The 21276-nt window shown below is 66.2% G+C and overlaps 3 protein-coding genes across 4 annotated transcripts in view; 1 reads left to right on the top strand and 2 right to left on the bottom strand.

Moving 5' to 3' along the window:
• Positions 1–88: 88 nt before the first annotated feature.
• On the bottom strand, positions 89–10379 carry LOC311196504 (VPS9 domain-containing protein 1-like; the record flags this gene model as incomplete). 2 transcript variants are annotated; one of them, XM_084270080.1, is made up of 16 exons in its annotated part: positions 2578–2706; positions 3752–3859; positions 4723–4827; positions 5478–5559; positions 5656–5849; positions 5947–6076; positions 6586–7052; positions 7155–7240; positions 7838–7925; positions 7999–8051; positions 8232–8294; positions 8477–8588; positions 8729–8891; positions 9726–9818; positions 9902–9974; positions 10251–10379. In XM_084270080.1, the coding sequence occupies 15 exons, from the start codon at positions 10377–10379 to the stop codon at positions 3784–3786; spliced, it is 1914 nt and encodes a 637-aa protein (XP_084126206.1). In that variant the 3' UTR covers positions 2578–2706; positions 3752–3783. The 2 variants fall into 2 exon arrangements, with proteins under 2 accessions (XP_084126207.1, XP_084126206.1); XM_084270081.1 differs by lacking the exons at positions 5478–5559; positions 5656–5849; positions 5947–6076; ... (8 more) ...; positions 9902–9974; positions 10251–10379 and adding an exon at positions 89–1648 and having other exon boundaries at positions 2376–2706; positions 4723–4751.
• A 189-nt stretch (positions 10380–10568) lies between these two features.
• On the top strand, positions 10569–18205 carry ZNF276 (zinc finger protein 276; the record flags this gene model as incomplete). Its single annotated transcript, XM_084269908.1, has 11 exons — positions 10569–10761; positions 12190–12499; positions 12623–12675; positions 13175–13675; positions 14551–14629; positions 15608–15688; positions 15941–16051; positions 16148–16223; positions 16602–16719; positions 16856–16955; positions 17395–18205. The coding sequence occupies 11 exons, from the start codon at positions 10569–10571 to the stop codon at positions 17678–17680; spliced, it is 1908 nt and encodes a 635-aa protein (XP_084126034.1). The 3' UTR covers positions 17681–18205.
• A 98-nt stretch (positions 18206–18303) lies between these two features.
• FANCA (FA complementation group A) overlaps positions 18304–21276 on the bottom strand; it is a gene marked incomplete at both ends in the record, with an annotated part of 38921 nt that continues 35948 nt past the window's right edge. The window contains 6 exons of the mRNA XM_084270070.1: positions 18304–18405; positions 18793–18885; positions 19179–19377; positions 19501–19576; positions 19951–20056; positions 21209–21271. Of these exons, the coding sequence (XP_084126196.1) occupies positions 18304–18405; positions 18793–18885; positions 19179–19377; positions 19501–19576; positions 19951–20056; positions 21209–21271 (639 nt within the window). The remainder of the gene's footprint in view (positions 18406–18792; positions 18886–19178; positions 19378–19500; positions 19577–19950; positions 20057–21208; positions 21272–21276) is intronic.

Here is a 21276-nt window from a genome sequence, read left to right as displayed (position 1 = left end):
CTGCAGTGAGAGCTGCCCCCCAGCACGGTGTGGCAGCAGGGCGGTGCCAAGACCCCATCCCTGCCCCAGCAGCCAGAACCCTCCACGGTGCGAGGCAGCCACGTTTTACTGGGAGAAGCAGCTTAACAGGGCAGCACCAGAGCAGGGCCCAGCCTGGGGCAGGCTCCCACCATGCTGGGGACAAAGCAGAGCCAGACCCAGGCCCCGTGGGGCCGAGTTCCATGTCCCTGGGGCCGAGTTTCATGTCCCAGGGGCTGAGTTCCATGTCCCTGGGGCCGAGCAGTGAGTGTCCCACATCCCCTCCCACCGGGTCCTGCTATGCCCAGGGTCCGGAGCTGTCGGCCAGCAGCATGTCCAGCTCTGTCCTCTGCAGCCAGAGCCGCTGCTGCCTCTCCCCACGCAGCTCCTGGCCGCGGTGCCGCGCGCGACACGCCTGCCCGGCCGCGCAGCCGCCGGCGTGGAGCTGCTGGCAGGTGCTGCAGCAGTAGGAGGGCAGCGCGCCCCGGCGCAGGCAGGAGTGCAGCTGGTAGCAGGGCAGCTCGGGGGCTTCCTGGGGGGCAGGAGGGGCCAAATCCTGCGGCTCTCCCAGTACCTGGGGGCTTTTGGTCCCCACGGAGAGCGGGTTGGCGGTCCCACCGAGCTCCTGCTCCAGGAAGAGGCGAGAGGAGGAGGAGGAGGAGGAGGAGGAGGAGGAGGAAGCGTCTGGGTTGCGGTTGCTTGTTGGGTGAACTGGCTCCTGCCTGTGTTCTGCAGCTCCACGGGGGTCCCAGTCCCTCCTGGGCTCAACCTCAGCAGCTCCATAGAGGTCCCAGTCCTTCTTGGGCTCATCCTCAGTAGCTCCACGGGGATCCCAGTCCTTTCTGGGCCCATCCTCAGCAGCTCCATAGAGGTCCCAGCCCCTCCTGGGCTCATCCTCAGCAGTTCCATGGGGGTCCCAGTCCCTCCTGGGCCTGTCCTCAGTAGCTCCACGGGGATCCCGGCCCCTCCTGGGCTCATCCTCAGGAGCTCCATAGAGGTCCCAGCCCCTCCTGGGCTCATCCTCAGCAGCTCCACAGGGATCCCGGCCCCTCCTGGGCCCATCCTCAGCAGCTCTACGGGGGTCCCAGCCCCTCCTGGGCTCATCCTCAGCAGCTCCACAGGGATCCTGGCCCCTCCTGGGCTCATCCTCAGGAGCTCCATAGAGGCCCCAGCCCCTCCTGGGCTCATCCTCAGCCCCCCGTGTGCTGCCGGGGTCCCTCCAAAGCGGCGGGGGGGTGACATCCTCCCCCCCCACGCCCTCGGGGCTGGCTGGCATCTGCGTGCAGAGACCCCTGCCAGCCTCAGCGCGGGCGGCAGCCGGCCCGGGCCCCGTGCCCAGCATCTCCACACAGGCTGCCACGTCCCCCGCCAGCCGCCGGGCCTCCAGCAGGTCCTGTGCCCGCGGCCGGCGCGGCTGCAGCCGCCTCAGCACCTCGGCCAGGATGCCGCACTCCAGCCGGCAGGCGAAGAAGCCGCAGGCGGCGGCAGCCAGCTGGGGCCCGGGCAGGGGCCGGGCCACGGCCAGGAGGTGCCGCTCACACGGCTGGTAGCCCAACCGGCCGAAGCTCCGCAACAGGTCGGCCTCGGGCAGCGCCGGGAGCAGCGAGTGCACGTAGGTGCCGGAGAAGGTCTGCAACGGGAGGGGGAGCGGCTGAGACACCCCCCTTCCTCCTTCCTCCTTCCTCCTCCCCTCCCTCCCGCCTCCTCTTCCTCCTTCTCTCCCTTCCTCAACACTTGTTCCTCCCCTTACTCCCACCCCCCCTTCACCCCCATCCCCCCTCATCCTCCTCCTCATCTCTTCCCCCTTCACCCCCATCCCCCCCATCCCCTTCCTCCATCTCTTCCCCCTTCACCCCCATCCCCCCTCATCCCCCTCCTCCATCTCTTTCCCCTTCACCATTTCCCCTCATCCCCCTCCTCCTCTCTCCCCCCTTCCCCCCATCTCCCCTCATCTCCCTCCTCCATCTCTTCCCCCTTCACCCCCATCCCCCCTCATCCCTCTCATCCTCTCTTCCCCCTTCTCCCCCATCTCCCCTCATCCCCCTCCTCCATCTTTTCCCCCTTCACCCCCATCCCCCCTCATCCCTCTCCTCCTCTCTTCCCCCTTCACCCCCATCTCCCCTCATCCCCCTCCTCCTCTCTTCCTCCCTCCTCTTTCCCCCCACTCCTCCTCTCCTCCTCCTTCCCCCTTCCTCTTCCCTCCTTTTCCCCCTCCTCTCCTCTCTTACCCCCCTTCCCCTTCCCCTTATCTCCTCCCTTCTCCCCCTCTCCCCCCGTCCTCTCTTCCTTCCCACCTCTCTCCCTCCCACACCATTCCCCCCTCCCCCTCTGCCCTCTCCCCCGCCCCGGGCTCCCACCTGCACGGTGCCGAACTCCCTGCGCCAGGGGCACAGGTAGAGGTTGGCAGCCGCCAGCTCCAGCAGCCGGAAGGCTTCGGCCAGGCCCCGCAGCGCCGCTGCCGGGTCGGGGCGGCCGCGCAGCCCGCGGGCCAGCAGCGCCGGCCCGTCCTCCTGCAGGGCCGCCAGCAGCGCCGGCTCCGCCCGCAGCCGCCGCCGCAGCCGCTCCGCGAAGGCCGGGTCGGAACAGGCCCCGGCGCGGCCCCGGCGGAACTCCCGCTCCAGGCACCGCCGGTACTCCTGCCGGTACCGCGGGGCGCAGTCCGGCGGCGGCGCCGGGCCCGCGCACATCCTGCGGGCAGCGGGGTGAGGGACACCACCCCCCGGTACCGGTACCGGCCCCTCCGCCCCCTGCCCCCCCCCCACCTCGCGCCCTTCCGCTTTCCCGCGCCTCGCCCACCGCGCCGCGGCACCCGGGGGGAGGGCGGGGCTTGGGGAGGGGGGGTGAACCCCCGCCAACAGCGCCCCCTGCAGGACGGGGGGACCCGGGGACTGACAGCCAGACACAGAGACGGACACAGGGACAGACAGACGGACACAGGGACAGACACACGGACGCAGGGACACAGGCACAGACAGACAGACACAGGGACAGACACACGGACACACGGACACGGACACAGGGACAGACAGATGGACACTGACACACGGACACAGGGACAGACAGACGGACATTGACACTGACCCACGGACACAGGGACAGACACATGGACACAGGGACACAGGCACTGACACAGGGACAGACAGACGGACACAGGCACACAGGCACTGACACAGGGACGCAGGGGCAGACACACGGACACAGGGACAGACACATGGACACAGGGACACAGGGACAGACAGACGGACGCAGGCACTGACACACAGACACAGACACAAGCACGGACACACAGAGACACAGACAGACAGACACACGGACATGTGGGCACGGGGACAGACACACAGACCCCAGGACACACAGACACAGGCAGACAGGGACACACGGACACAGACACACTGACACGTGGACAGATGGACACACGGGCACAGGGACACGACACCCCGGGACACCCCCACAGCGCAGCCCCACGGCCCTGGGGACAGGGGCTCGTCCCACCCCATGGGGACCCCAGTCTGGCCCCAGCCCCACCCCAGCCCCAGCCCCAACCCCAGCTCTACCCCAGCCCGGACCCAGCCCCACCCCAACCCCAGGCCCAACCCCGGCCCAAGCCCGACCCCAGCCCCAGCCCCAGTCTGGCCCCAACCCCAGCCCCAGCCCGGACCCAGCCCCAGCCCAACCCCAGCCCCAACCCCAGCCCCAGCCCCACCCCAGCCCCAGCCCGACCCCAGCCCAGCACCTGCGGGGTGGGGGATCCCCGGTGCGGCCGGCTCACTGCAGGGTCTCCAGGTAGGACAGGGCGCTCTGCAGGGACGTCAGGCAGTACCCCTCCTCCCCGATCAGGCACCTGCGCCGCACGTGCCACGCTGCCGTCACCACCCGGGGCGCCCACGGCCAGGGGACCCCATGGCTGGGACACCACATGGGCCAGGGGACCCCGTGGGCCGGGACACCCCACAGCCAAGACATCCCATGGCCAGGATACCCCATGGCTGGGACACCCCACAGCTGGGACACCCCATGGCCAGGACACCCCACGGCCAGGACACCCCACGGCTGGGACACCCCACAGCTGGGACACCCCAAAAGCAGGACACCCCATGGCCAGGACACCCCACAGCTGGGACACCCCACGGCTGGGACACCCCACGGCCAGGACACCTCACAGCCGGGACACCCCATGGCCAGGACACCCCATGGCCAGGACACCCCACAGCCGGGACACCCCACGGCCAGGACACCCCAAAGCCAGGACACCCCATAGCGAGGACACCCCACAGCCAGGACACCCCAAAGCCGGGACACCCCACAGCCGGGACACCCCACAGCCGGGACACCCCAAAGCCAGGACACCCCACGGCCAGGACACCCCAAAGCCAGGACACCCCATAGCGAGGACACCCCACAGCCAGGACACCCCAAAGCCGGGACACCCCACAGCCAGGACACCCCACAGCCGGGACACCCCAAAGCCAGGACACCCCAAAGCCAGGACACCCCATGGCCAGGACACCCCACAGCCGGGACACCCCAAAGCCAGGACACCCCATAACCAGGACACCCCACAGCTGGGACACCCCATAGCTAGCACAACCCATGGCAGGGACACCCCTCTTCTGGGACCCCCCACATCCAGGACCCCCCAGAGCCCCCTGCCCACAGCAGCCGCAGGTCCCGCGCAGCCCCCCTCCCCTCGCCCCCCGCACCCACCCCTCGTGGATGAACTCCTCCAGGGCCGCACACTCGGGCAGCAGCTGGGGCAGCCCCGTCTGCAGCACCACGTAGGACAGGATGGGCAGCAGGTCGTCCGCCCCGCTGCCACCAACGGCAACTGTCAGCCACAGCTGGGTGCCTGACACCTCCCAGACCCCCCCTTTACCCCCCAGAATCCCCCCAACCCCCCCCAGCACCCCCTCAACACCCTCAGAACCACCCCCAACTCCTCTTTAGCCTCTCCCAAACCCCTCCAGCCCCCCCAAACCCTCCCCAGCACCCCCCTAGGCCCCCCCCCAGGCTCCCCCAGCCCCCCTAGACCCCCCCAGCCCTGCCAACCCCCCCTAGACTCCCCCCCAAACCCCCTAGGACCCCTCCAAACCCCCCCAGCCCCCTCCGAAACACCCTCAGAACCTCCCCCAACTCCTCTTTAGCCTCTCCCAAACCCCTTCAGCCCCCGCAAACCCTCCTCAGAACGCCCCTAGACCCCCCCAGCCCCCCTAGATCCCCCCAGCCCACCCCCCCCATCCCTGCCAATCCCCCCTAGACTCCCCCCCAAACCCCCTCGGACCCCCCAAACTCCCCCAACCCCCCCCAAACCCCCTCAGCCCCCCCACAAACCCCCTCTAAACCCCCTTAGACTCCCCCCAAACCTCCCCAAAAAGCCTCTCAAACCCCTCACAGCCCTGAGCCCGCTCTGCCCAGCCGTGGGGCTGGCTGTGTCCTTGTGTGTGTGTGTCCCCCTTACTCACATGGCGGCGGCGGCGGGGCTGCGGCCGTCCCGGGCGCCGCAGTACTCTTCGGCACACTCGCAGATGCCCCGCAGGGCTCGCACTGCGGCACAGAGCGGGGTGCTGAGGGTCACCCTGCCCTGAGACCCCCCCCCCCTCCCTCCGCCAGCCCCCCGCAGCCCCCCCACAGCCTCCCCACCGATGCAGTCCAGCTTCCTGCGGGGACAGGTCTCCAGTGGGAGGAGGCGCAGGTCCTCCACGGCCGAGCCGTAGGCGGCACAGCCCGGAGCGGAGGGGAAGAGCCGGGAGGGCATCCCGATGTCGGCGGGGCTGGCGTGCCGGTGCCGCTCCATGCTCCGGGCCAGGGCGGCTTCGCGGGGCCGGTGAACGGTCCTGGGGGTAAGAGAGGTGAGGGGCGGCCGGGGAAAGGGGCTGAGGAGGGGTTGAGGTGGGGGGGGGGGGTCCCCAGCTGGCCCTGGGGCTGTGGTACCTGTAGAGGGTCAGCAGTGGCGCCCAGAGCGGGGGGAAGAAGGCCTCCTCCAGGCAGGCCAGGCACTGGTCCTTGCCACCAGCCGTGTTGAGCCCCTCGAAGGCCAGCAGCGTCAGCGACAGCAGCCTGTCTGGGAAGGGACGAGTTACGCAGCGCGCTCAGCGGGTGCCCACAAACCCCTCCCAACCCCGCACCCCGAGCCCACCCTGGCTGAAATGATGGGTCCCTCCTTCCCCTGAGAGCCCCTGGCTGGGGAGAGTCCCCTCCAGGGACCCCACACCCCAACCCCAGCAGCCATCCCTCACTGATGGCGTCGTGGATGTCGCCCACAAACCCCCTCCCGATGCCCTCCCAACCCCGCACCCCGAGCCTGCCCTGGCTAAAACACTGGGTCCCTCCCTCCCCTGAGAGCCCCTGGCTGGGGAGAGCCCCCCCCAGGGACCCCCCACCCAACCCCGGCAGCCATCCCTCACCGATGGCATCGTGGATGTTGCCCACAAACCCCCTCCCGATGCCCTCCCAACCCCACATGCCAAGCCTGCCCTGGCTAAAACGATGGGTCCCTCCTTCCCCTGAGAGCCCCTGGCTGGGGAGAGCCCCCCCCAGGGACCCCCCCCTACCCCAGCAGCCATCCCTCACCAATGGCATCGTGGATGTCCCGCACGATGCCCTTCAGCTGCTCCGGCAGCGCCGCCTCCGGCGTGGGGCCGGCTGGGGGTTCCCAGGCCTCAGGAGACGCCAGGAACCGCTCCAGGTCCTCGAAGGAGCTTTCCCGGGGGGTCTGGGGGGGCCCCGTCCAGCCACCCTCTGCCTTCGGGGTGCCGGGGCCGCCGTCGGTGAGGGGGGTGCTGGACAGGCTGTGGCGCAGCCCGGCCGGGCCGTGCTCGGGCACCGAGAACATGCAGTGGAGGCTGCGGGAGGCTCGGAGCCGGCGGCCCCCGGGCTCGGGGGGCAGCGACCCCCCCACGTCCAGCGAGGGGAAGGAGGGGCCGCTGGGGGAGGCTGGGGCGGTGTCGGCGCTGCTCTGGCTGACGGCCGGGTACAGCCGGGCGTACACCGCGCACTGCAGCCGGCGCAGCAGCTGGGCGATGGGGTGCTCGGGGCAGCTGGAAGCACAGGGAGGGGGTGGGCAGAGGTTCACAGCCCCCCCACCACTACCACACACACCCCCCAGGCCCCAGCAGGACCCTTCCCCACCCCGGCGCTACCTGAGCAGGCAGGAGAAGAACCCCGACACCAGGGAGAGGTCCGAGGGGCTCCGCTTCAGCCGGGCCTTCCACTGCCTAGGCCAGTCCTGGGGGCGGCCGCAGCCTGTCAGAGGGGCTGCCACAGCACACTGCCCCACGGCACCCTGCCCCACGGCACAGCACCTTGCCCCATAGCACCCTGCCCCACGGCACAGCACCCTGCCCCACGGCACCCTGCCCCACAGCACAGCACCCTGCCCCACGGCACCCTGCCCCACGGCACAGCACCCTGCCCCATGGCATGGCACCTTGTCCTATGGCACCCTGCTGCATGGCACCCTGCCCCACAGCACAGCACCCTGCCCCACAGCACCCTGCTCCACAGCACCCTGCCCCACGGCATGGCACCCTGCCCCATGGCGCGGCACCCTGCCTTACAGTATGGCACCCTGCCCCATGGTATGGCACCCTGCCAGATGGCATGGTACCCTGCCCCACAGCACCCAGCCCCATGGTCTAGCACCCTGCCCCACGGCACAGCACCCTGTCCCACAGCACCCAGCCCCATGGTCTAGCACCCTGCCCCACAGCACAGCACCCTGCCCCATGGCACAGCACCCTGCCCCAAGGCACAGCACAGCACCCTGCCCAGCAGCACCCAGGCTGTCGAGGCGCCCAGGCCAGCGGGCATCCCACACACTCACGTGGTCCTGCTCGTACTCCAGGACGGCGGCGTAGAGCGCTCGCTGCTCCTGCTCCTCGGGGGTGAGCGCCACACTGCTGGAGAATCTCCTGGGGGGGCAACAGCCACAGGTGAGGGGACCTGCCTGGGTGGCCCTGGGACCCCCCCGGTGACCCCCCCTACCTGTTGGCAGCCTCCTGCAGCCGCAGCCGCCGCTCCTCCATCTTCCGCTGCAGCTGGGCCACGGCTCAGTTAAGGCTCCAGCACCACCAGCCGGCACCGCTCGCTCACCACCCTTCTCCCACCTCTATCCCCACCATCAGGATGGGACTGGAGCCCCAAAATCCCACTGGGATGGGGCCCAGGGTGCGGGATGAGGGGCCGGTGCCCAGAGCTTCCCACCCCAGGAAGGATACGGTCTCCTCCCGGGCCTTGGCGATCACCAGGTTCTCCATCATCTGCCGCTGCAGGGACAGCGTCTGCGGGACAGGCAGCGTGTTGGGGACACCCACCCAAAGCCGCCAGCGTGGAGCTGGGGGGGGTCCCGTCCCCCCCCCCGGCACCGCAGAGACCCCTCTGCCTTCCCACCCTGCCTGCAGCAAACCCCCCACCTCCTCTGCAGCCTCCCGCCCCGGGTTGGGGTGGGGGGCTCCCCACTTGCCAGGGAGGTCTTCTGCAGGGCCTGGCTGGGGTTGAGCCGCGCCACCCGCGCCTCGTAGGCAGCCTTCAGCTTCTGGTTCTGCAGGGACGCCTCCTCCAGCGGTGTCAGCTCCCTGGGGGAACCCAGCCCTCAGCACGGGCATGGTTTTGGGGGGGGGGGGGGTGTCCCTGCTGTGCCCCCCACACACACAGCCTGCCCCCCACCCCACGGAGCGGAGGGGGTGCCGGATCCCCCGTGCCCCGGCCCACGTACTTCCGCGCGCTCTGGGCCTCGGCGATCTGCAGCTTCTGGAAGATCTCAGGGGGCAGGAAGGGAGAGAGTTTCCCCCCCTCGTCCGAGAAGACCCGGCGGTGCCTGGGGAGGGGAGCAGCACCCCCACTCCGCTCCTGCGGGGCTGGGTGGGGCTGGGTTTTCCCTAGGGAAGGAGGGACAGGTCAGCTGCTCCCTGCTGCCAGCCTGGCCCCCAGGTCACAGCATCCCAGCCTGGGCTGGGCTGGGAGGGACCCCAAGGGTCACAGAGCTCCAGCCCCCTGCCACAGGCAGGGACACCAACCTCCAGGCCTGGAGCTACACAAGGTTGCCCAGGGCCCCAGCCAACCTGGCCTTGAACACCCCCAGGGATGGGGCACCCACCCCCTGTCTGGGCAGCCCCTTCCAGCCCCTCACCACTCTCTCTGCAAAGAACTTCCCCCCAATCTCTCCTCTCACCCTTCCCTCCTCCAGCTTCACTCCAGCCCCCTTGTCCTGCCAGTCTCTGCCCTTTAACAAGCTGATTCCCCTCCTGTTCCTCTGCTCCCTTCAGGGACTGGAAGGCTGCAATGGGGTCCCCCCACAGCCTTCTCTTCTCCAAGCTGAACCAGCCCAGCTCCTGTGGTGTAGAAGGATCCCCCAGGCCCACGAGACCTCTCTGGATGTGGGATGGATGTGGGATGGGTGAGGGATCCCTCTGGATGTGGGATGTGGATGTAGATGTGGGATGCCTCTGGACCACAAGACCCCTTTGGATGTGGGATGTGGATGCTGGCTGGATGCGGGATGGATATGGGATGGATATGGGATCAATGTGGGATGGATGTGGGATGGATGTGGGATGGATGGGGGACCCCTCTGGATGTGGATGCAGGATGCCTCAGGATGGATGTTTCCTTCCCTTCCCTCGCACCAACCACACCGCTCAGCTCAGCACCAGCCGCCCCTCGGCCGGGGCACAGCCCCCCAAAAGCAGGGACACCCCCAGCCCCTCACTCACCCAGCGCCGCCGCGATGGACTTGACCCTCTCCAGACACTGCTCCGCGAGCTTCAGCATCTTCGGGGTGTCGGGGGTGACCCCCTCGGCGCTGCCTGCGGGGAGAGGGGGGTGTCGGGGGAGGGGGAAGGGGGAAGGAGGGGGCACCGGCTCCACCCCCCCGGGGGTCCCGTCCTACCTGTGCCCACCGCCTCCTCCTGGAGGGCCCGGGCGATGAGGGCGATGCTCCGCAGGTACTCCGCGTAGGCCTCCTGCCAGACACGGGGCTCAGCCGCGGCCCCGGGGGGCTCCAGCCCCGGGGATGGGGGTGGGGGAGCCCGTCAGACCCTCCCCGCCCCCCTCCCCCCCCCGCCCCTCCACCCGCCGCCGTGGGGCAGGATCGGGCGCTGCCCGGGGGCGGCTCCGGGAGACCGGAGCCCGCAGCCTGGCCCCGGTTTGGGGGGTGTGTGGGGGAACCCCAGGACACCCCGGGGTCCGGTCCTGGAGTGGGGGGGGGGGGGCGAGGCCCGGTGCCGCCCCGCGCTCACCCGCGGCCGCCCGGCGCTGTCCATCTCCAGGGCGCCGCTCGCCGCCCTCATAGCGGTTTGCAAGGCCCGGCCCGGCCCGGTTCCCCCCGCCGCCGCCCCGGGCCCGTCACCGCCGCTCGCCGCGGCCATGGCGGCCGCCGCCCGGAACGGCGCGATCGCGGCCGCGGGGCCCGGGGGGGAGAAGCGGCGGGGCCGGACCGGCGGCGGGGGAGGAGGAGGAGGAGGAGGACGGGGGGGGGGGGCCGCGACGGTCCTCCGGCCAGCAGGGGGCGCTGTGCGGGGCGGGGCGGGCCCGGGCCCGCGGCGGCGGCGGCGGCGATGAAGCGCGATCGGCGCGGCCGGTTCCTGGCGGCCGCGGGCGGCTCCGGAGCGGCGGGTGCCGAGTCCCGGCGGCGCCCCGGGGCGGCGGCCCGAGGGACAGAGGCGGCGGCGCGGCCCGAGCCCCCCGCGGGCTGGGACCCGGCGTTGGCTTGGACGCGGCCCGGGGCGCTCGGCGGGGCCGCGGAGGCAGGTGAGGCCCGGGCGGGGCCCGGGCGGCGGGGGGGGAGAGGCCGCGGGGCGGGCGGGGAGCGGCGGCCCGGACCCCCCGCTCGGCCGCTTCTCCCGGCGGGGGGGGGGGGGGGGGGCGGCAGCGGCTCGTCCCGCCCCGGGAGCAGCGCAGGGCCCGGGCCCAGCCCCCGGGGCCGGTCGCCCGGCGGGACAGGCCGCAGGGGGGGGGGTGTGGGGGTCCTGGCGGGCACCGGCCGAGCCCCCGCCGCCTCTCCCGGGGGCTCCGAGCTTCAGCCCCGCCGCGCCTCGCGGTGCCGGTAAGCAGGAGGCGGGGGAGGCCCCCGGGGCACCCCCCGTCCCGCTGCCCCATGCTGCAGCCCCGGGAGCCGAACGCTCCGGTGCGGCTGGAGGCAGGAGAAGGGTTTGACCCGGCGGCGGGACGGGGCCGAGGTGTCCGGCCACGCTGCGTGGAGCGGCAGCCGGGGAGACGCTTCGCATCCTCCGGGTCCCCCCCCCGTCCCCGCCTCCCGCTGGCTCCCCAGCCCATCAACCTCAAAGCGGCTGCGAGGGCCGGGGCTCGCCACGGGGTGCGACCACCGGCTGTAAATACACCGGGGAGGGAGAAGAGGTTGGCAAAGCTCAACCGTGTCCCAGGGAGCTCCAGGAGCTCCTGTCCCTGGGGTGGCTGGGCCAGAAAGGCCGAGTTTAGGGGCAGCTGGTGGCAGTGTGGGGCTGGGATCTGCAGTGCAGGGTCACAGGGAGGGGCTCTCTCCCTGCCTGGGTTTTTGGTTCCCCTGGACAGGGCACTGGTGAGGCTGCAGCTCGAGTGCTGGGTCCAGTTCTGGGCTCCTCACCATCAGAAGGACATGGAGGTCCTGGAGTGAGTCCAGAGAAGGGCAACCAAGCTGGGGAAGGGGCTGGAGGGCAAATCCTCTGAGGAGCAGCTGAGGGAGCTGGGGGTGTTCAGCCTGGAGAAGAGGAGGCTGAGGGGAGACCTTCTCCCCACCTCCCCTGCCCTGCCAGGAGGGTGCAGAGAGGTGGGCGATGGTCTCTTCAGCCAGGGGACAGGAGCTGGGACAAGGGGCAATGGGCTCAAGCTGCCCCGGGGCAGGGTCAGCTCAGCTGGGAGGGCAAAGTTCTTCCCTGGCAGAGTTGTGGGGCTGTGGCACAGGCTGCCCAGGGAGGGGCTGAGTCACCCCCTGGGTGTGTTTAACAGAGGGGAGATGAGGTGCTCAGGGCTCTGGGGCAGCACAGGATGGGAATGGTTGGACCGGATGATCTTTAAAGGTGTTTTCCAGCCGGGTGATGCTGTGCCTGTGCTGAAGGCAGAGCTTGGGGGGGGGAGATCAGGGGGGGGCGACCTGCCCAACTCAGTCAAGGGGTGGGGAAATCCCCCCCCACCCCCAGCTCCTTATCTCAGACACCCAGCAGTTGGGTTCTTCCCCGGCAGGAATCGGCAGAGCCCTGAGCACCGGCTACTGCCGGCTGTGCCACGGGAAGTTCTCCTCCAGGAGCCTGCGCCATGTCTTCGGGAAGGTGCCGGTGATGGGGGAGAGCTCGGAGAGGCAGCGCCGCCTGGACCAGGTCTTCTTCAGCGACTTCCAGCGGCTGCTGGGCGTGCCGGTGCGGCAGGACCCGGCGCTGCCGCAGTTTGTCTGCAAGAAATGCCATGCCCAGTTCTACAAGTGCCGCAGCGTCCTCAGGACCTTCATCCAGAGGGTCAACGCCTCCCCCACGGGCCAGGTGAAGGCCAAAGGAAAGTACGTGGTGTTTCTTCCTTCCTGGGAGTAGGAAGTTGGCCGTGGGCTGGAGTTGGGGTGAGGGGACGGGGGTGTCTCTCCGTCACCCCTGAGACCCTCACTCTGCTCTTCTGGCTTTTGCAGGAGCGGCGCAGCCCAGGCCCTGCCCGGGGTGGAAGGAGGTGCCTCCTGCCTGGGTGAGTGCCTGCTGTTGGAGCTGCTTGCCTTTTCCTTTCGTGATGCCTTTAACTAAGGGCTGGGATTTGGGGGTGCTGAGGAAAGACCAGCAGGCAGTGTGGCTCCTGCACCCCCTGGAGCTGTGTGCCGGCCGGACTGGTCCCCTCACCGGGATCCACACCTCCCTGAGCCGAGGCGCAGGCTGACGTGGGGAGGGGGAGGAGAAGGCAGAGCCGGGCTGGGTGGTCCCATCCACCATTGGATGCTGTGGGTGTGGTGGGAAACACACTTCCACTGTGGAAGGGGTGATGGTGGCAGTCGGTGGGGCTGCCCTGGCCCCAGTCCATCCGGCTGCGGCACCTGCGGGGTGTCTCCGCTTCCCTTCTGACGCGGCAGCCAGGGCCGGGGGGGGGGGCAGCGGGGTCCCTCCCCTTGGCTGGGGGCTGTGGGGTCCCTCCCTTTGGCCAGCACAGGGGTCCCTGACTCAGTGGGTGCTGCCTTTCCCCCCCCTCCTCACAGTGGACCTGATCACGTCGAGCCCGCAGTGCCTGCGCAGCCTGGTGACGTGGGCGCACACGCACGGCGGCAGCTGCCCCGCGGCGCCCGGGCTGCAGAGCGTCCTGTCCTCCGAGTACTGCGGCATCATCCGCGCCGTCTGGGGCTGCGGCCAGGGCCACGACTACGTCATGGACACCGACTCGGACTGTAGCACCCTGCTGGTGGACAGCGCCCTGTCTGTCAAGCGGGAGTGGAGCAAGAGCACGGCCCAGCGCCTGACGGACAACGGGGCAGGGGCGGGCGACGCCGCCGGGGTGGCTTCTGCCCCCAAAGCCCAGCACGCTCCAGTAAGGACCAGTCCTTGCCAGCAGCCTGCAAACAAAGGGCCCGCGGTGGTGCCGCTGAACGTGGAGAATGAGGCCCCACAGGACAGGGATTCCTCTCGCTCGCCGCTGGAGAGCACGGCGTCCGTACAGGACAGCGCGCTGCCGCAGCCCGCGTCGCCGCTGAGCGGTGCCCCAGGTAAGGGATTTGCCTTCTGAGCTCCCAGTGGAGATGGGCAGAGCTGGAGAGCTGGGCCAGGGAGCAGTAGTGGGGCTGGGCCCCCTCCTCAGAGACCGCTGCTCCTCGGGGAGGGTGCAGACCCCAGCTGGGGAGTGCGCAAAAGCATCACCTCCGAGGTGGGGCACTGAGCCTCACCCAAGGAAAGGCCAACGCAGGTTCAGCCACCCATGTCACACACAACAAGCTGGCAGCCTCACACCAGAGACTGTTTCCTCTTCCAATCAAGGGGTGAGACTTGGCTGCTCCCTCACAGGCTGCACCTGGCTGGCCAGACCCCTCTGTGCCTCACTCTTGCCTGGGAACACCGTGCCCAGTGCTCGCTGGTTCTCCAGTGCCACGTTTACCAGATCTCAGTCCAAACCTGTCTGTGTGCCAGTGAGGAAGGGTTTCCCCACCCTGCCATGGGCAGTGCCACAAAACATGAGCCCCTTTTGCCCGCAGAGGGAAGGTGCTGGGTGGTCCTGCTCCCAACACCCCTCACTTGGGAATTAACACCGACTTTGAGTTGCAGAAGTCGGGCTGTGTTTAGCCCTGAGAGCCCTGGGAGACCCCTGCTGCTGGAAGGAGGATCAGCAGCAGCGACTCACTCGGGGACGTGTCTCAGTTACAGAGCTGGTGTCATGGGGTAAAGGCTCCAGGGTAAAGGCTGTCCCAGCCCTGGGCTGTGGGCAGAGCAGACTGGAGAGCTTGGTTTAACGAACCACGACCTCGCTGGGGAGCGTGAAGCACCCTGAGCCAACCCAGAGTGGCCTCTCCCTTCTGGGCAGCTCCCTCCACCCCCTGGTCTGTGCTGCTTTGCCGTGTAACACTCCCTGTTCTCCTTCGTTCCCTAGGACAGTTGAGTGGGAAGCAGGTTCTGTCTGCAACGTCGGATGAGCGGGTAAAAGACGAGTTCAGTGACCTTTCTGAGGGGTGAGAGAAGAGTGGGTTTGAAACAGTCTAAATGTCTCTTTGCCAGTGTGAAACGAGCTGCCCCTGAGAGCTCTCTCCAGCTCTCTCTCTCTCTCTCCATGAGTGTCCTGGAGCGGTGCGCACGCGCGTGTCGCCTCCAGCCTCCAAGGTGGTTGGCTGCTCCCAGCAAACCTGGTCCTGTTTCCTTCCCCCCTTCTCCACTCTGGGGAAGGAGGGGTGTGGGGGTCTTGGGTGGTGGCAGAGCCACGGCTCCAGCCCCTTGCTGGGACTGCTGTGATTCCCTTGTTGCCCCTGGGAGCGATTCCCCTGGTGCAGGAACACAGGCAAGGGGCAGCACATGGGGGAATCACCCAATTTGCTGCCAGCAGCAGCTTCCTCAGCCCTTATGGTCAAAGATTTGGCTTCAAGCCTCCAGCCACAGCAGCTGAGGGAGGTTTGGAACTGGGAACAGTCCAGGCACAGTGGGGCAGATGCTGCAAAGGGCCGAGTGCAGGTGGAGTTCTGGGGGGGGGTCACATTAAAAGTGCTGCACCAACTCATTGCCTCAGTCCTGGCCCCACAATTAATTGCTGCTCATGTGGCTCTGGGCTTGAAAGGAGGAGAAGGAAAGTCCCAAACCTCTGTGGGAGGAGAGGTACAGAAGGGCCTGCCTGACTCCTCCAGCTGATGCTGTTCCATTCCTGCTCTGCACAACTCCTTTCCCCAGCGTGGGAAGCGGTGGCGACGTCCCTCAGGAACGAGTAGACCCGACTCTTGGGTCTCCTGCTCGGTTTTGGTTCTCCTGATGGTGGCTCAGTTATTCCTACAGAGATCTGGTCCTCAGAGGCCCCGGGTGGGGTGGGTGCTGGGGGAGGAAACACGAGGAGCCCGGGCTGCCACGGGGTGATGGGTGGCGCCGGGGGCAGGAACACGCAGCGCTGCCGGTGCGGAGGGGCCGGGCCGGTGCTGGGGGGGTAAAGGGCATCTTCCCTCTCCCAGGGACTTCATAAGCGACGATGAGAATGAGAAGAGGAACGTGCAGTCGTCAGATGACTCCTTCGAGCCGTACCCTGAGAAGAAGTAAGGGCTCAGGGCGTCAGAGCGCTCTGCTGGGGCCACTACTCACCCCTCCGGCCTCAGTTCTCTCCACACCCCCCACCTGAGGTCCCAGCAATGCCCCAGCATCCGCCTTCCCCAGGCTCCCTCCTCCTCCCAGTTCCCTGCCCGTGCTTTTCCCAGTCAAGCCAAGCCTTGTGGGGAGCGTTAGGTGGGAGGAATAAACCCGACATCGAGTATTAACCCACTGTCCTCCTCCTCTCTTCCTTCTTGGAGGGGTTCTAGCAAGAAGAGCGACAGCAAGGAAGCCAAGAAGGTGGAAGAACCCAAAATAAGGAAGAAGCCAGGGCCAAAGCCAGGCTGGAAAAAGAAAATCAAGTGTGAAAGGTGAGAAGGAGCAGGGGGTGGGGGCAGCACCCGGCTTGATGTGTCGGTGGGCAGCATCCAGCCTGGCATGTCATCTGACACAGCTCTGCTTTGCAGGGAGGAGCTGCCTACCATTTACAAGTGTCCTTACCAGGGCTGTACGGCTGTCTACAGAGGGGCTGATGGCATGAAGGTAGGTTTGTTCCCATCTCAAACCTGAGCTTGGAGCGCTGCAGCGCAGGGTCAGGCTGAGGAAAGGACCTGGGACAGGTTCAATTCACTGCTGAGTGATTAAGTGAAGCAGTTGGGGGGCCTTTTTCAGCCCTCCTAAAAAAGCAAAGGGTGCTGTTGTGGCTCTGTGTGCTGCTCCTGTGCTGGAGCTCTGCTGTGTCCCATCAAAGCCCCCGCTGCCAGGGCAGATTTGGGCACAAATCTCTTGCTTTCCTGAGGGAAGCAGAGCTGATGTGTGAGCCTGGCAAGCTGGGGGGGGGGTCTCGTTTATCAGGGGATCCATGTTTTCCACTGGGGAAAACGCAGCCTGGGGGTTAAAAGCTCCATCCTTCCTTTACAGAAACACATCAAGGAGCATCACGAAGAGGTTCGGGAGAGGCCCTGTCCTCATCCTGGCTGCAACAAGGTGTTCATGATCGACCGGTACCTGCAGCGCCACGTGAAGCTCATCCACACAGGTGTGTCCCAGCAGCAACCAGACAGTGGGGCGTGAGGCTGGGGGAGGAATTCTGACCCCAGCAGTGAGTGTGTGGAGGCAGCTGCCATCCTCAGGGCTCAGAGGGATCCATGACTCTGTCCCTTCTGGCCTTGCAGAGGTTCGTAACTACATCTGTGATGAGTGTGGACAGACCTTCAAGCAGCGCAAGCACCTCTCGGTCCATCAAATGCGGCACTCGGGAGCCAAGCCCCTGCAGTAAGTGTGCCCCAGCCCTCTGTGCCTGGGGAGGGAAGGGGGTGGGAGGAGCAGCGACCTCCTGCTCTGCTCCCACTGTCCCTCTCCTCAGCACAGTAACTCCATGGTACAGCCCTGCCTGGGGCTGGCAGTAATGTGGCCACAGCGTAGCCCAATCTCCCAAAGTCCCTGGCTGCAGCACGTGGCCCTTGCTGAGCGAGTCTCACAATGTCTCCTCTCCCCAAGCCCCCCGTTGCTCTCCCCAAGCCCTCAGCTACCAGTGAGGAGCTGTGGGCTGGAGGAGGAGACTCGCTTGCGTGACCTGAGATGCTGCAGGAGGTGCCACACGCAGCAGCTCAGAGGCCTTGGTCGTCTTCTCCTCGGCACGCTGGGTGTGAGGGGGAGCCGGGGCCGGGGCTGTGGCTTCAGGCTGGGTGCTCAGCCCCAGTTTCCCTTGCAGGTGTGAGATCTGTGGGTTCCAGTGCCGGCAGCGAGCGTCCCTCAAGTACCACATGACCAAGCACAAGGCTGAGGCGGAGCTGGAGTTCGCCTGCGACCAGTGTGGGAAGCGTTTCGAGAAGGCCCACAACCTCAATGTCCACATGTCCATGGTGCACCCCCTGACCCAGACTCAGGACAAAGCCAAGCCGCTGGAGCCAGAACCCCTCCTCCTCCTAAATACTTCAGGGACTTCAGAAAGCCAGGTGGTAAAGCCAGAAGTGACTGCACAGCAGGAGCCCACCTGAGAGGTGGGGGGGACACACACGGACGGTGACGCCGCCCCGGTAGGACCCGTACGGCAGAGCGGAGGTTTCCCCGTCTACGGTGGGTTTGGTTATTTTTTAGGCTCCCAAAGACCTCGGTGGAATTAGCTTCAGCTTGCTCAGAAAGGCTCCTTCCCATGCTGTGATTCTCCATGCTCACCTCTGGTTCCGCAGTGTTGTACTAAGCGTCTGTCTCACCCCGGGGGAGGCGGCAGCGCGGCCCCTGGGCGGTTCTGTCCCCCCTCCTTGTCCCCACGCACACAGGTGTACAAACCACGTTGGTCACAACAGTTCCCTGCCTGCACAAGCCGCTGCCTGCACGGAGCTGCCACCCTTGGGTGGCTGTTGGGGTACAGAGGACAGTGGAACAACGTCAAGCAAAGGTTTTTGAGGCAAAACGATGAGGAAAAGGTAATTACGATTCCCAAAGCAAGTCTAAAAACTGAAATTTGTAACCTACTTTTTATTGTAACAAGAGCTTCATGGTTATGCTTGTAATAAATTATTTACAAAGTAATTTGAAAGAAACAGAGGGGATGAGAGAGGTCACACCTTGTCCTGGCCCTGTGCTCCGGGTGTTCTCAGCTCAGCTCGTCCTGCCCGGCTCAGAACAGCACCAGCTCTTCGTCCAGCTCCACCTCTGGCCTTGAGAAGTGCAGGAGGGTGGCTCCCAGCTCTGGGTCCAGTTCTTCACATGCAGGCAGGAGCTGGGGAGAGGGGAAGCAGGTCAGTGTTGGAGCTGCTGGTGAGGCACAGCAGTTCTGTGGCATTTGGCTGCTCCTCCTGGCCCAGGAGAGGGAAGAAATGAGGCACAGAAGTAAAGTCTGGGTGCTTGTGGGAAGCTGTGCTTGAGATGTCCCCAAGCAACTGCTCGAGGACAGCAGGTGATGGAGCTGAGGAAAGGAGCCTGGGAGAGGGAGGGTACGGTGGAAGCACTGATGGGGCAGCAGCTTGTCCCTGCCGCCACCCCCAGCCACGTTAGGGAAGCGCAGCATGTGGGGCACAGAGCGAGCGCCCCGGGAAGGCTCCGCAGGGAGAAGCAGCGTTCCCACACCCTGGGAGACAAGAGAAACCCCAACCCCACCCGAACGCACCGGTTGTGTGAGCCCGAAGCTGTGGGCTGGGCACCGCGGGATGGCAGCGAGCAGGAAGCGCCGGGCCCTGGCCATCACCTCCAAGGGATCCCCCTGCAGAGGACAGGGAGGAGACAGGGCTGAGGAAACGCTGCTTTCAGCCCCCAGTCCCTGCCTCTGAGCAGCAGAACGGGACCCAACACCCCCCCCACCCAGCGACTAGTCCCAGGGTCCATCAGGGTCACGTCCACCCTGCAGGAGGAGTGAGGAGGCAGCTGCAGGAGCTCCCTCTGCTTTGGGCAGGAAGGTGGAAACCAGAGGGATGCTGCAAGCAGCAAGGAAGGGGATAAAGGATAAAGCTCACAGTTACAGGAGGGAGATAATAAGAGAGACCAAGCTTCACTCACCTGCTCTGCAGGGCCTGGGGGCAGGTCTCTCCCTTCCAGGAAGAGCTGCAGCAGCTGGATGTACAACTGGAGTGCCACACAGAGGGAGGTGTGATCCCGAGCCAGCAGCTCGTGGGGGAAGGAAGGGGTGAGGCTGGAGGGGGGACAGGTACCACCGATTGGGAAGGGGGGAAAGACAAGAAGCAAAGACCCAACAGAGCTTGTAAAACCTCCAGCTGTTCTACAAGCCCCTCGTGCTGCTGCCAGGAGCACGATGAGCTGGCAGGGCTGCTCCTGGTGGGAGCTGCTGTAGGTACAACCCAGCCCAGCTGGGTGTTGTTACCTGTAGAAGGCAAGAGGCAAGAGCTGGATGTGACGGGCTGAGGCTGCGCTGCGCAGGACGAGGGATGCTGGAGGGCCTGCAAGAACCAGAGGGAAGCACTGAGATGCTTCACACCTCCTTGTGTTGTACTTTTACAGCAGCACAGGGGTTACTGGGTTCCCCTCAGGCCCACCAGTGCTTGGGGACCCCTGGAGAAGCAAGCTGTCCCCACTGGGGCTGCCCTGACAGAGGGGACAATCCTGAGCCCCAGCCCTCCCTTCCCACCCATCAGCCAGGTCCCCGTAGGGCAGGGCAGGAGTGGGATGGACTCAGCTCTGACTCAAGCAGGTGTGTGGGGGGGTTTGTGCCCATCAGTTCCTCCACACAGGTGCCCTGGTGACACAGGTGCCCTGGTGACACAGGAACAGGGCATCTCCAAACCTCCTCCCCTCACAGGCAGGACTCACTCACCTTTCTCTGCTGAATGGAAGAGCCACGACCAGGCTGCCCCTCTCTCCTCCAGGCACCTGAAGATCTCCAGGGCCCGGTCCAGAGCTGTCTGAAAATCCACACTGTCCTGGGAGTCAGAAAGGAGAGGGCTGGTGCACCTCAGGCTGGGGTTGCACCAGAGCAGAGAGGAAACACCCCCCCACCCCAAGAGATCCCATCCGTCACCCTCACGCTTCCCAGCGGTGCTCAGCTCGGAGCTGCTGCACAGCCCACGCCAAAGCTCCCCTGAGGTGTTTCCTCCCCTCCAACCCTTCTACTGACAACAGGGATTGGGGTTATTTCTCTTTTCTTTTTCACATTACTCATTGTTATTTGGAAGACCTTCCAGCTCTCGAGCTGTTTCTCTCCTCAGTGACTCTTCCCCCAGACCACAGGACCAAATCACAGAATCCCAGACTGGTTTGGGTTGGAAGGGACCCCAAGGGTCACAGAGCTCCAACCCCCTGCCACAGGCAGGGACACCAACCTCCAGGTCTGGAGCTACACAAGGCTGCCCAGGGCCCCAGCCAACCTGGCCTTGAACACCCCCAGGGATGGGGCACCCACCCCCTCTCTGGGCAGCCCCTTCCAGCCCCTCACCACTCTCTCTGCAAAGAACTTCCCCCTAATATCTCCTCTCACCCTTCCCTCCTCCAGCTTCACTCCAGCCCCCTTGTCCTGCCAGTCTCTGCCCTTTTAAACAGTTGATTCCCCTCCTGTTCCTCTGCTCCCTTCAGGCACTGGAAGGCTGCATGAATTGATTCTTTTTCACATGAATCTGCTCTCTGATCCTGTCTGTGAGGCAGCATTTCAGAGCTGAGGGACAGAGAGCAGCATTCCCAGGCTGGGGGTGCTTTGGGTGCTGTGAGAAGCTTGTTGTCTGTGCTCCTGCCATTTAAGAACAGCATTAAAGGGTTTGGAAACCAACACAGGGAGAGAGAGGAGGCTCCTGCACTACCTGGGAGGTGTAAAGTCTGGGCAGGGAACTGAAAATAGCAAGTCATTCAGGAAGAGGAAGGAAAGCTGCCTCAGGAGGGGAGATAACGTCTCTCGGGGTAGAGGAAAATGCCATTTAATCTGATGGGAACAGGCTGCTTTCAGCAGGCTCAGCCTGGGCTGCTGCTGCTGCTTCCTCTGGGCAGAACAAGGACCAGCCTTCACAGCACTGGTACAACTCCAGGCAGCAGACTGAGCTCAGACACACTCAGTGTCATGAGAATCCCCTCAGGGCTGAGTTTACCTTTGGTGCTATTTTTGCTGAGATGAGATCCATGAGTGAGAAGAACAGCAGAGAACCCAGGAGCTGCA

This window comes from Gallinula chloropus (genome assembly GCF_964237585.1).
Source record: "Gallinula chloropus genome assembly, chromosome: 13".
Taxonomy (NCBI): Eukaryota; Metazoa; Chordata; class Aves; order Gruiformes; family Rallidae; genus Gallinula; species Gallinula chloropus.
This window is presented reverse-complemented; position numbering and strand designations above follow the sequence as displayed.